The 14,857-nt window shown below is 37.3% G+C and overlaps 1 protein-coding gene across 2 annotated transcripts in view; it reads right to left on the bottom strand.

The window, feature by feature from the left end:
* Positions 1 to 1,997: 1,997 nt before the first annotated feature.
* LOC108973827 (estradiol 17-beta-dehydrogenase 11) overlaps positions 1,998 to 14,857 on the bottom strand; it is a 37,978-nt gene continuing 25,118 nt past the window's right edge. For both annotated transcript variants that reach the window (XM_018941320.1, XM_018941319.1), the window contains 7 exons: positions 6,617 to 6,770; positions 6,264 to 6,388; positions 3,269 to 3,379; positions 3,056 to 3,181; positions 2,840 to 2,961; positions 2,644 to 2,760; positions 1,998 to 2,572 (listed from right to left, as the gene is read on the bottom strand). In XM_018941320.1, coding sequence (XP_018796865.1) covers positions 2,290 to 2,572; positions 2,644 to 2,760; positions 2,840 to 2,961; positions 3,056 to 3,181; positions 3,269 to 3,379; positions 6,264 to 6,388; positions 6,617 to 6,770 — 1,038 coding nt within the window. In that variant the 3' untranslated portion in view covers positions 1,998 to 2,289. The remainder of the gene's footprint in view (positions 2,573 to 2,643; positions 2,761 to 2,839; positions 2,962 to 3,055; positions 3,182 to 3,268; positions 3,380 to 6,263; positions 6,389 to 6,616; positions 6,771 to 14,857) is intronic.

The following is a 14,857-nucleotide window of genomic DNA, read 5'->3' as shown; positions in this document are numbered from 1 at the left end:
CTTTTACATTTGACAAGATATATTCACGAAATTTGGTATAGATAATTTTCTAAGACAACAATGTAATCTCCGAATAAATTGTTCAGATCGGCTCACTATAGCATATAGCTGCCATACAAATCGAACGATCGGAATCAAGGGCTTTCCATTCGCATTTGTCGTGGTATCTTCACGAAATTTGACATGGATTACTGTATAAGGTAATAATCCGAACAAATTTTTGAGATCGGATTATTATGGCATATAGCTTCCATTCAAACTGAACACATATGTAGTTACTAAAAGAAATGCACCTGTGAAGGATATATTAGCTTCTGTGCAGTTGGAGTTAGCTGGATACAGCACTATAAGACATATAGCCAATGCCAACAGAAGGTAACATCGATGCCGGCCCGTTCCTGAAAGGTTTTGCACTACGATCTATGGTCTACTGTGCCCTCTCTTATATCGCATATGGTCACAAAGGTCCATCACTCTGGACAATTCATATCCAGGTAAATGGAATTCAAAGAGCTTTAAGCCTGCGTTTACAAATTGCTGGGCAATCTAGAAATAGCTGTTCTGGAGTTTCCGGTTCCATGTCCAAACCCGGCAGTTTGCCCATGTTAGATGAGGGCTTTCTGAGCCTGCAGTGAGCTGTATAGAAAGGAAGAAGTAATTTGTCTCAGGATCATATCTGTAAAACTTGCAATGTTGTGCCCTCCCAGTAGTAGTAGCTTGGCGTGGCACATTCCTGCTGCCTGCTGCCAGTACCGTTTTTCTCCACTCTATTCTCCATTCAGGCCAACTCCTTTATGGTCCGGAGTCCCACTGTACTGTATGGTACTGACTCCATCATTCTGGACGCTCCGCGGGCTAGTTCATCAGTCAACTCAGTGTCGGCTACCCCTTTATGTTCCGCAATGCCTCCTCCAATGCCTTCTACTGTTTTCGTTATCCACAGGATAGAGCTGCCCTTCAGTACTAGGTCGCGCGTGGAGTCACTCTACTTCCTTCTAAAGTTTCTCCTCTTCGCAACGCCGTCTTTTGGAAGAAGGGCCATTGATGTGTCTTTGCAATTCGAGATCTTCGCTTTATAAAAAGCACGACAGTTATTTGTGATGGGCTTATATTTAATCCGACATATTGCACCATCCCTTTGCTAGACTTAAGACCCTTTGAACTATATCGCAGAGAGCGTTCTCAAATTATCAGGTCATAAAACACAAGACATATGTGTGTATCGTGAACACCACATGTCTAAAAAGTTTTCTTTATAAGCGAAATAAAAATGCAAAAATTAAAACTTCAGACTAAACTTATTTTTTATTCGATTGATTGTTTTGGCTATATTACACTTTCGAACGGTTGCCTGAAGTACCTGCATAAATATATTATATATCTACATTTGCATGTGTATATATACACCGACGAGTATATCTTCGTGTATAAAAATTACGTGTCACGTTCTTTGTTCGCGATGGACTTCTAAACTATTGAACCGATTTTAGCAAAATTTAGCACAATGTGTCCAGTTTGAAACAACTTAGAAGATAGGATAATCCAAATCGGTCGTTAGTGTCTATTTATGAGAGATTTCACTATTTATATTTCTAAACGCATGTATTCACAATCCCAAAAAAAAAAAAAATTATATAACACAGTTGAACTTCCATAACTCGAAGTACTCCATAACTCGAACTCTTGAATCGGCAACAGAAGTAAAATTTCATACAAATATCCATCCTTAACCCGAAGTATCTCTAACTCGAAGTTTTTGTCAATTATGGTGATGCGAGTTGCGGAAGTTGAACTGTAATTATAATTTTCAGTAAAATGCCAAATATTAAGGGCAATTTTTTCAATGTCTGCCAAGCGCCAATTATCAGCGGTTAGTTATTATTTAACTTTTCGAAAATTATACCTCAAGTACAATCCCTTTTATGCTTATACCGACAAAAACGTTTTTCGCCTTTATTCGTAAATAATATTTTCATTGTATTGAATAGTTTATTATTTGAATAATTGTATAAAATGTATACCACAGCAACGCGTGGCCGGATCCACTAGTATATATAGTATAAGTATTTTATGGAACAATCCGTAACTTAAAAGTTATTGTTCATAGCGCCTTATATTTATACTCGTAACCGTATCCTAAGCCGTTAGAATCTAAACTAATTACAATTAATAACATAATACTAAGTAAACGTAATATCACTAGACAAGTGCGCCAGCTGATGCGCACTGATCCTAGAACGAAATGCCAAAGCCGCTTAATAAGTTCAAGGCGAAATGCAGCAGCGAATCTCAGAGAACACGCTCGCCCAGCGACGGTGTACGTTGCACCAGCAACGAGGCGGTCTTCGGCAGCGTTTCACTGAAATCTGTGCATAGATCGGTCGTGTGCTTCGTGATTAAGCTGGTGTGGGCGACTTTGGTGGCAGCGGCGGCGACTGTGACGCTCTGCTCATGTTGTTGCTGTTGTTTAGTGGACACGTCTGTGGGTAATGGCTTCTGAGCGACACCATGTGGCGCCGCATCTGGCACAAGACGACGCAGTAGACCACCCACACAGCCCCAAGGGAAGGTCCTGCGGTAGAAAAGAGAAAAAATGCTTTAATATTGTTTTTTTTTTTTACCAAAATTTTAAAATTTAGTTACCATTTAAGTGTAAGCAGCAGACGAATGTAACCGGGTATGATTGTGATCTTTTCGTTCTTCTTTATCGCCACTATGATGCGATCAGCTACAGCGTTGGGGTTCAATGTGGGTACCCATCTGTACAAAAAATTCACATTTTGTTTGAGTTCGGATTGCATTGTGAGCCGATTATTAGTTTTAAGTTTGGGTTATTTACCTGGCGTTAACATCGTCGAACATGCCGGTTGCCTGAATGAAGAACGGACAAATGCAGGTGGTCTGAATGTTACTATGGCCGAGGACGTCCAATTCCAAACGCAATGCTTCGTCAAAGCCAACCTGAAGCGAACAAATGTATAAAACTCAAATCAGATGCCTTATTCTTGCATGGAAATTATTAATAATATTATAGCTGGTTATACCAGTTACTTACCGCCGCAAATTTGCTAGCACAATAGTCGACCAGTTTGGTAATGCCGACGTGGCCGGCCAGTGAAGCTATGGTTGCAATGTGTCCGCGTTGATGCTCGATCATTTTGGGTAGGAATGCTTTGGTGGTCTGTGGCATGACACCAAATTGGAAAGAATATATTTATAATATACAGTTATGCATATTTTTTATCTCGTTGTATGGTTAAGAACTCACCCAGAAATGCGCCATGACATTAACGTTGAACGAACGCTCAATAAGGTGATCAGGCGTATCCAAGAGAAGACGACCAGATACCACACCAGCATTGTTGATCAACAAAGATACCTAGAAGACGTACGGGAAATGAGTCGTGTCTAATTATAAAATGTAGACGGATGTGTATAGATAGTATGTGTTAGACACGAAATATTCTGGTTCGGAAGTTAACTTATTAATTATTGTAAGATTCCGCATTTGAAGGGTCTGCCAGGACCTAAACCAGTAACTTTAACTGAAGATCTTGCGTCTGTATTAACATATTTCATAGATAGATAGATAGATGACTACGAATCTGGGTACTCTGGAATCTTCTCACACTTTAGTTTCAATACTTCAAGGGTGGTATGGGAAGAACTCGCTAGAGAAGAGGGCGGTAAGTTCTTTTACGGATAGATAAATGCTTGCGAGTACGGTTGGTGGAGGTGTAAACTCCAGCAAACTTTCCATTAGGTCCATTATAAGGCTTCCTGACCACAGCAGTGCCCTCCAAGCAGTAATAGCAGAACTACTGCTATAGAGTGCAGACTTCTTCAGAGTGGTGACCATATACTTTAAAGTTATGTTAGCTTAGAGCTTGACGATTGTGTGCTCAGGACTATTGAAAGGATGTCTAGTTGCGATACCTCGTATTATTTTATGCTTAGATTGCTTTAGGTACCAGACCGGAGAGGCATTGCAGGAAACTGTAAGGCTGATAAACTTGCTAGAACAGGTAGTTATATCTCATTAAATGCGGAAGGGGATGTGGTAGGGGCTACGATGGCTTATTGGTGCTCACTACTGGATTTTTGGTCCTAAGGATAGCTCTGCAAGCTACCAGCAACTGTGCAGGGTCAAGGTCCTTCTATCCTAGGGTAAATCGGAGCAGGTCTAGTGAACTCTCCACTCTCAGTAAGGTCCACCTTTCAATGGTTGCAGAAGTTCTAATCGGACAATGTCCGATCGGGATTAATGTATTAATATTGAACATTTTACCAGATGCCAGCTACATCAGCTTTATGGAAGAAAATGACTTAGAATCAAGATCAAGGCAAAAAGACATCGGACGTCATGAAAATGCGAAAAAAATAAAAGACCTACGCAGTTAGGTGGTAGTCTCAAGGCGTTTTGCCGATAGCTGATATCCAGCTACGTGATTTATTTTCGTCTGGCTYTACAAAGAATTATACAAAACAATCTAAATGTGATTCCTAACCATGCCTAGGAATCAGCCATCTATCCTAACCTAACCTTAAGTAACCTCTTACTATATTTGATTTTGGGAAGTGCATCATCTATGTGAAATTTGCCGAATTCATAAGAAAAAAATCCATATTACCTTTGCTTTCTTCAGAAATCTTAGGACAATTTAGGGCTCATAATAACTTAGAAAACAGGAAATATTTTATGTAAGTACATATATTAGTTCATTGTATATGGTAGCATTTCATTTGGTTAATTTTTTCGATATTTTATACCACAAGCTTACCAAGATTCGCATACGAACTTTGTTCTGACAATGAACACTTTTATCTTAACTCTTTATTTACTAACAATCTGGGCTAATAAATATACTTAATAATGCCATTCAATATTCAAACAAGTTCTTGCGAAACTGCAATTTAGAAGCGTGCAACAAGTTTTATAATACATACATATGTATGTATGTATGCAGATAGATTTTGGTTATTGGACATTAGTTTGCAGCCATTCTGGGCGTCAGTTCATGCCGCATGCGTGCCGGTCAACCGCAATATTGATGCCAAGGCGAGCGTTTCCTATGCATTTTGGCAACATTTTGCTTATTTCAGTTTATTTTGTTTTTACTATCTTGTTATGACTGGCGGCGATTGCGTAAGCTAATTTTAATATTTGTTTTTATTTAAGAAAAGGTGTGTTTGTGTTACTTTTATCACCAGCTGCAGCGTTGTGGAATGCTTTTTAAAGGTATTAAATTTATTGGTTGCTTACAAAGTGTGTATGAAGTTTATGTACAAACTATAGATGATAATAAAAATAAAGTCAGTTTAGTTACAGTATTTATGACTTAGGAACGGCTCGAACGATTTCGATGAACTCTGATTTGTTAAGGTAGGATTATATCATTGGCTTGTACAATAATCCATGAGAAATTTCATGAAGATATCGTGTCAAATAATGAAGTTTTCCATACAAAGACTTGAGTTTGTATGGCAGCTTATGCTATAGTATCATTTACATATAAATTAAAACAAGTTCAAGTTGTATACTTCAAATCTTATACATTTGTATGTAAATCAAGTTGAAGTACGAGCTTTCAGCAGTAATTGTGTTGTTGCCACAGTTGTTGCAATGAATGCTTCTATTTACATCGCATTCAAGGCTAGTAGACTAAAACTGGTAGCTGTACTTATACAATCTTTAAGTGTAGTTTATATAATTAAATACAAAAGAGACTTAACGCTGTCAAATTAAAAATATTTTATATATCGAGTGCACTTTGATATTAGAAATAATGCTTGCTTTGACAAGCTATCTGCGAGCCAGGCAACAAACAGTTTCGCAGCGAATCAACAAAAGTGCTACCGTATGAACTCTCTTTGTTGAACTAAGTTAGTTGAAGCCCCCTCAAACGTCCTGAAAAATAAATTTACACTCATAATTGAAAAGTAGCAGTTCGTTTAGAACTCGAAAAATGTCCCGATTACTAAATACTTAATCTATCGCTAATCGATTCACATCACTTTGCAAACAACTGTTGTTAAAACTATATACTAATTATATTACATTTATTTAGCATGACTCCAATGATAGCTGTCAAAGAGTTGTAACTACTACAGACATTGTATTGATAAACGAGGAATGTACCGCGATCTTAGCTCGATTGTGCCCTCACTACAGAGATGGAACTCACGTTACAACCTTTGCCATATTTTATTATTGGTATTTCTAGAAAAAAGCAAAATTTTCATTTTTCTACTTTTGTACTTACATCGCCAATTTCATTTCGGATGACTTCCGCTGCCTTGTACACTTCTTCCTTTTTGGAAATGTCGACAACATAGCCCTTGCAGTAGCCGCCCTCCGCTTCGACCATTTCGATGGTCTCCTTGATACCTGAAATTAAGGATAGCATTTTTCAGTTCAAGTTATACCAAATGCTTTAAACTAAAATAAAAAAAAAAGAACAAAGCATATGTCTAAAGATATTTGAAAGTTTTGGAAATTGTAACTAATAACAACTAAGAACTGGCTTTCTTCTTTATCGTCAAATTTCGCAAATATAAAAGTTCTGCGTGCTTGGCAGTCTCAAAATATGCTTCTTCTCTCCTTCTCATTACTTACCTTCTTCACTTATGTCCCAAATGACTACTTTGCTGCCCATTTTGCCCAGGCGTTGCGCGAGCAATCGACCGAGTCCATTACCTCCGCCGGTTATTAATGCGATATCTGTGTTCAATTCCTTTTCGGGATAACCCAAGGCAATGTAGTAAAGGTCCTGCAAGGAGAGTAGAAAGTAGTATTTAAGTGACTCTGAGCAAAATGAGAATTTTAAATTAACTTTCGGTACAGAATTTCTACTTGTTATATAAGTATATATTTTGAATTTATTAGAACCGATATTTAATAATTGAGATTTTTATATTTTGTACATTGTGGTCGGTTGTATAGTATTAGGTTGTTGGTCAGCTTAATTTATTACTAAAAAATTTTGTTTTTTAAGTCACATGTATGTTATATTTCTTGAAAGGCTATAGTAGATCTTAAATTATGTTATGGAAACGGTAATATGCAACTCCTCAGGCTTTTATAATTTTTTTCAAAACACGTTCATAATGATAATGTAGAGGGTATATTAAGTTTACTTGGAAGCTTGTAACACCAAAAAGGTAACGTGGGAAACCCTATAAAATATTATATATATGTACATAAATGATGATTGTTCGCTTTTTATGATAAACCTTTTTATTTGACGGGATATCTTCACGAAATTTGGGATAAACTTTTTACAGTTGAAGAAAATATTTGGCTTGCTGACGAGTTTCTAGATTCTGATCCATGAAAATCTACCATCAAGGATTGTTTGTAGTGGAAACAGTGGACGACCAAAAGAGTTTGTCACTGACGAAAACATTAAAAAAGTCCACAAAATAATTATGGATAACCGTAAAATTAAGTTGTTGTGAGTTGTTGAGTTGTTGAACAATGGACGAAACATGGCTTCATCATTTCAATCCGAAGTTCAATCGACAGTTATCCGAGTGGACTGCATACGATGAACCTGCTCCATAGCGTGGAAAAGTGTAACAGTAGGCTGGCCAGGTTATGGCGTCTGTATTTTGGGATGCGCATGGTATAGATTTTATTAACTACCTTGAAAAAAAAAGAAAGAAAAAAAGAACCATCAACAGCGACTATTACATAGCGTTATTGGACCATTTGAAGAACGAAATCGCCGAAAAATGCCCGCATTTGAGGAAAAAGAATGAATGAAAAATGAAGTGCTGTTTCACGAAGACATTGTAATGTGTCACAAGTCAATGAAAACGATGTCGAAATTTGAATGAATTGGGCTTTGAATTGCTTTCGATTCCACCGTATTCTCCAGGTTTGGCCCCCAGAACAGGAAATACATGTTCTGAGATCTCAAAAGTATGCCCGCTGGGAAGCCGAAACTGAGGCCTATTTCGAAGCAAAGAACAAATCATAATAAAAATATTATATTGGGAAGTTTTAACTATTTTGAATAAAAAAAAAAACGATTTTTTTTTTAATGTGTTTTACCAGAGTAGGTCGGGTACTTTTCACTTGGCCTTTTACTTTCTTTGCGAAACTACTGAAATTATTGTCATGGACAATGACAACTTCTGATGAGTCGACGTTTCGAGTTTTCGAGAGAAAGGTTCTGCGGAACATTTATGGTTCTTTGCGCATTGCGCACGCCGAGTATCGCATCCGAAGAAATGATGAGCGTTACGAGATATACGACGACACTGACATATTTCAGCTAATTATGAGACAGCGGCTACGTTGGCTAGGTCATGCTGTCTGAATGGACCAAAGGACTTCAGCTCTGAAAGTAGTCAACTCAGTACCTCCGGAGGAAGCAGAAAACGGAAACACTTGGTCGAGAAGGACCTGGCTACACTTGGAATCTCCAATGGTCGGCAAACAGTGAAAAGGAAGGCCGACTGGTGAGCTGTTGTAAACTCGGCTATACGTAAGCGATTTTATACCAATAAAGAAGAAGAAATTTAATTTTACAAAGTTTTCTTTCAGCTAAACTTATGCGCTCGAAAATATGTATATTAGCAATTGTTAGATAGCCGCTCATGTGTCTCAAAAATATAACAAAACTTCAAAAGGTAATCACCGCTTATGTGTATTCTGCTAGGCTGAGCAATTTAATAACAGGAAATATACCAACGTATAAACAATTACGTCAAAATTGCGAAGAAAAATGTTTTTCTTTTATTTTTAGTGTTTTATTAAAACGCAGCTCTAAAGTTGGTTACTTAACAAATATTTACCAGCTTTCCACGGTTTATTACACCTCAATAATAGCTACAAAATGCATGTCAGTGGATTGATTTGTATAAAAAAAATTAAAAATATTTGTAAAAAATCAAAAATATTTGTTAAAAAAAGTGAATTTTATGCTTCAATAGTTAGGCACAGTAAATTTAAATAAACTAAAGGTTGTGCTTTGTAATGGAGATAGTAAAAATAGTCTGGCAATTGTTGTTGCGGCTATAAAGCGCCACGCCGTGCTGCGAATGACCTTGAGTCGTCGTCAGTTGAACTACTTTTTTGATGTGTTTTTGTGTGATATTACAAATACATATGTATATTCACAAAGTTTTACACAACAAATCTCAAATGATGATTATGATATGCTTGATTTTGTTGTTTGTCTGTAATTATAATTTATTATTTGCTTTGCTCATTATTATTGTGCTCTTGCTGCCATTATCATTGAGTTAACCATTCGTGACAAAGGCATGTCAACGTTCACTTTGGCGTGGCGACGAAGGGCAGTCCAAAGTTGTTGCTCTATTTGTTTCCGTCGTCTTGCACTTATGGGAGTGTCTGTGTGCGGCGATTTGTGTGCGTTGTGGCAGACAGTGCGCAGACGTCGCCACTTACTTGACTCTAAATTCACTTCTTTGCGCTGTTCACCAGCGATGCGCCTTCAGTACACTGCTGCTGGCTAAAATAGCGTGAAATACACAAAAAAAAAAAAAAAAATTGTACCCAACAACAACAATGATGTACTGTTTTTGCACTAGTCTGCTTTACTTTTAATGCCCAGCCAGACACACGGCCGAAAGCACACGACGATGTGGTATTATAAAATACTTAAGCGCATGTGTGTACGTGTGTGTGTGTGTGTGAATGTAAGCAAGCCACCGGCTCATTTCAAGCGACTCATCGCATGTTTTATTCATCATTAATGTCAAAATAATTGCATTTGCCACTTTGACAGTAGCGTGACGCATTTGCAATTGTAGCAACAGTAACAAAAACATTATGGTGTTGTTGTTGTGTTACCATAAGATCGTTGGTAGTACTATTAAGTCGAGTTATACTATGTATCTGAAATGAGTTCAACTCTAATCACAGGAAGTTGCGCATTCGCATTATGGTGGCTCCATATATCAAAGTTTTTCAATTTCCTCATGGTAGGTTAGTAAGTTAGATAAGTTAAAGGAAAAGAAAAAAACTGCATATTTTTTTAATTTAGTATTATCCATATGATATGTTATAAATATATAAGTTAAAAAAATATAATATAATGTGTATAAAATAATGTGTAAAACATTGAGAAAATGGTGCAAATATTTGTTCAAAAAATGGCGAATTAGTTAACAGAAGCTTTCAACTACACATGTCGAGCGATTCTACATACTTTGGATGGTTAGCTTAGATGGCTGATCCCTCAACAGGGAGAGGGAACACACTTGTAGTGTTTTGTATAGTACTTTGTGAAGCCAGATTGAAAACTTCTATAGATGGATATCAGCAAAACTCCCTAAAACTATGACAAATCTGATTAGCTTTTTCATTTTTATATTCGCTGTTTCACCTGGATGTCTAAAAGTTTACGATGCCATCTGGCAAAATCATGACATGCCTCCTGGCAAAATCGGGACATTTAAGTAGGAAGTGTTGAGATAATTCTATTTCATCTTCTTCCAAACAGTTGGTAGTCGGTGAGATGTTTAATCTTAAAGCATGAAACCCGACTGGACAATCACCGGCTATAACTCCTACCACTCTTAAAAATTAACCTTGTTAAGTGAAACCTCCATAATTCTCTTCCGATTTACCATGGATCAAAAGGTCCTTCAGAGTTCACAGTTATTGGTAGAGACAAACGCTTGTGGAATTGGTTTGAGCGCCAATAGTCCAGTAGTAAATCACAAGAAGCGTACGGAACTCCTACCCTTTCCCATTCCGGCGTTATTCGTACTGAATTACCTATCCTAGCAATCAGTCTTACATTTGCCTGCAAAACCACTATGGCATGGTATCCGAACTAGACTAAGGAGTCCAGATATCCCTTCAATAGTCGTGATCACATAGTCTGCGAATTTAAGGCTAACATCGATGTCCTAATAGGGAAGTGAATATATAGTCATAACTCTGATGTAGTTTGCGCTCCGGAGCAGTAGATCTACTGTTACCGTTTGGAAGTCTAAAACTGGAGCTGATGGAAAGTTCTCGACAGTTTACTACTTCATCAACCCTCCTCGTAAAATTTTATCCAGCTAGTACGAGACATCACTTTATTAGTCGTGTTCACGTAGTTTGCGAACTCAAGGCTCATATAGCTGTCCTACAATGGAAGTAAATAGTCATCACTTTGAAGGGGTCTGCGCTCCGGAGCAGTAGATTTGCTACCGCTTGGAAACTTAAAACTGGAGCTGGACTCCTCCACCAACCCTCCTCGTAAAATTTGATCCAGCGAGTTCTTCCCTGGTAATCCAAGAATATTAGAATAAAGATTTTCTAAGTCTGAGGGCAGCTTTTTTGGCCGTACATCTTGTCCACCGATGCTATATACAGCAGGGCATTCAGCGCCATAATTGGCTTGGTTCGCAGTACACCACAAATAATGATGTACTATGTCGTAAAAAAATATGCTTATCGATCTAAGATGCATAAAAGTCTTCGCCTAGTCGCTTTATCCATTAAATCGTAGTTCCTGCGATTTTCTTGTTACCGACTGTGTCCGAAGGTACCATCTGCTGACGCAGCTAGGTTTTTAGCAGAACTTTTATCAAACTATCGGGACTAAAATCTACTCTCTGCATTAGATCCTCTCTGAACCACCCTCTGCTTCTGATGAAGTTCATCAATTTAAAAACCATCACCAAAAGCCTCGACCGATAGTTGCGATTCTTTTCCTATACAAAGGTTTGCATTTTATAGTATTTTCTGCTTGCTCGGATGCTTATAACTGCGTCTCTGTCCACCTCGTCCCTATCCCATTCCTCTTGAAAGCGAGGATCATATTGAGGACCATTTAAGTTCAAAGCTAAAGGATTAGGAAACGCCGAATTATTGGGTAGTGATGGTAACTTGCTCAATCGTAACACTAAGGTAATTGTATGAAAATGTGATCTAAACGTTAATATGCTTGATTTCAGAGAAGGCTACTTCGTAGACATATGTGTTCATGTAGGGAAATATTTAAGAAGTAAATCTTCCAGCTGGACAAAATAAAACGAATTCACATTAAAAGTGACAATTACTATTAATATTGTTGTTGTTGCTTAATATTAACATTATTGTTATTGTTTTTGTTCTGAGTTAATACCTTCGCGTCATGCTTCAAATGCGCACTTCAAGCGTCCTCTTGAAAAAGCACCGGCACGAGCCACCAAGCCGAAGCTAATTGTCGGCGCACACACTTATTTATATATGTACATACGTGCGCATGTATGTGCAGGTAAACAAATACAGCAATTGAAAAGCGCAAAATCACTGACAGGTGATACGAAAACCGTCTCACTTGCTCATATGCAACAACAAAAAGTGGTAAACATATATGAATGCATGTGTGTTTGTGTGTCTCCAGTAGACATAACAACTTTTGGTTTCAACGCCGTACGTGAGGCGCAAAAAGCTGTGTGCTTATGTGTGCGCACTACTATTTGCTAAAGGTGCTAACGCAGACTTCAAACATACAAATAAAGAACTCGAACAATGACTTCTGAAAATATGGCGAGTATGCATTCAGTAGCCTTATTGGGCGCACAAACATTAACGATCAACTGTGAAGTGAATAACAATGGCACGGGTATGCTAGATTTGACAGGGTTGCATTGTGTGTCATATATATTTGCATGGCGAAGGGTTAATTATGTAGCTAGCTACGTGTGTGGAATTTCAATTAACATACCAAGCTGTTGACTCTATAGAATATTGACGTCTGTAAGGAAAGGTAAATTGCAAGCATCGAAGTTGAAATTCTTGACAGCAATTGTCGGACTTTTCTATGGATTGAAAGTGGCTTTAGATAAGATCGGGATTGTTGAACTAAAATAAATAAATTTAAATTATTCGTAAAATACTTCAAAATTCTCAAAATATTAATTTTTCCGATTTTATATAAATCCCTAAGAGAATTCTCCAAACTTTACTCTCCCTTACACTCTCTACCACTTTATTTAATTTCAGAAATGTTTATGTCAGTTCACAATGGATATCCATGTCTAGGGATAGCACTTGGACTACTATGGTATAAGCAGGCCTTGGTAAAGCCATAAAAATAGAATAATAATAAACAGAATATCGGTAAAGCGCCTGTGGACAATAAAAATTTCTTTAGGCGTTTAATTTATATTCCAATTTGAAACTCTGATCTCCTAAGTGCTTAAACCTTGATCTGGTTTGTGATCTTCATCTTGTCCTCTTCCATATACCTTCGGCAGCAGGCTTCCGGCAAGATTCCTTACTTGGCAGCCTGAACACCGATAAGGCAATGCTCTGTTAAATCCCGCAACTAGCGAAAAACAAGTCTTACTGAACGCAAGGAGCTTGCTGGATCTCTTAAGATCGATCTTGGACCGAAAGGATCTCTGGTTCCACGAAACCATAGTCAAGCTCGTAATATTTTATGAAGACTTTATTTGGTGGAACGGCCCTAGAAAACACCACACATGCAAGAAAGTTTCATAGCGTTCAACGAACGGCGCTCATTAGCATGTGTGCGTGTGGTATTAAGGTCCACACCAACCATGGTACTGAATATCATTCCGCATATTGTGTCCATATACTATATGTACACATCAGACTCAAGAATCTTGGTTTCTAAGTGAACATGACGCTATGATTTCATAACAGATGTCTTGGATCCCGGAGTCGCTAAACCAAACTCTGGCGGCTCTTCCTGTAGCCACATACCTGCGAGGGAATTTGTGAGTGGATAGAAGACGATGGAGGGTAGGAGTAGTGAGCTGCACTTTTTTTCTAATGGGTTCTATGCATATGTACAAAACAATCAATGCCTTTCTTACTCTCTCCTCGATATTAGACTTCCATGAAAGTTTCCTAGCTGAGACGAGTGTATAATACTTCAAGGTATGTGGAGGTTGCAGGCGGTTTTCCTATATCTTATTAAATAAAATCATATTTGTTTTTTTTGGGTTACTGACGAGACCACTTCCAGCTGAGCAATTAGTTATGATGCTGTAATACGGTCATTCATCGCAGTTAGAGAGCAAACATATGAGGTTGCGCCGGATTTTATAACTTCAAACATTTATTTCAAAAATTTCTTTCCTTTTTAAAAGAGATTTTAAAATCATTTTGAATAAAAAACCTCCAGCCGTACAAATTTTTACAAAAAAAAAAAAAAAAAAAAAAAGAATAATTTACAAAAAAAAAAAAAAAACAGGTTAGGGTTATTTATACATATTACTTATGTATAAGGACATAAATATTTTTGAATAAGTAAGTATTTTATTCATACTGGATACACACATTACATAAATAGGTTTGGTTGTAAGCACATAGCGACATGCTTTCGGTGACATGGTGTTGCGACACATGTTATGAGAGCGCATGCGCAAATGTTGGCGATGCAAAATATAAAGCATTGCAAGCAGATAGCGAACATTCTAAGCCAAAAATTGCGGCAACAAACCAGCTAGTCACACACAATGCGAATAAACACGCTGTGTCTTGGCAAACTCTTGGCGTATATGAAATGAAAAGCATTTGAATTCCACTGAAAAACATTTCTGAATGTGTAAAGTCATAAAACCGCATGCCTTAGTTTTGGATTTTCAGTTTGCGTATTATTTTTAGCTGGAAATTTAAGTTTTTTAATCATTTCTAAAATACATTGCTTATAAACGTGAAATATTTTATGCTATTTTTAGCAAATTAAGTTATTAGTTCGTGATTAAGTATGTCGAAACGCGAAGAAATGACTGTTTGAGGTAATTTAAAAAAAAAAAAAAAAATTTTGTCTGATTTACCTTAAGGATATTTTTAAGATTTTATATTCTATTAAAAAAAGTTAAAACAAAATTTTTTGGTAATTCGGACGCCTAATTAAAAATCGAAATTAAT

The sequence above is a fragment of the Bactrocera latifrons genome, unplaced genomic scaffold (genome assembly GCF_001853355.1).
Source record: "Bactrocera latifrons isolate USDA-ARS-PBARC rearing strain unplaced genomic scaffold, ASM185335v1 scaffold_50, whole genome shotgun sequence".
Taxonomy (NCBI): domain Eukaryota; kingdom Metazoa; phylum Arthropoda; class Insecta; order Diptera; family Tephritidae; genus Bactrocera; species Bactrocera latifrons.
Note: the sequence above shows the minus strand (reverse complement) of the source record. Positions and strands in the feature narration are given on the sequence as shown.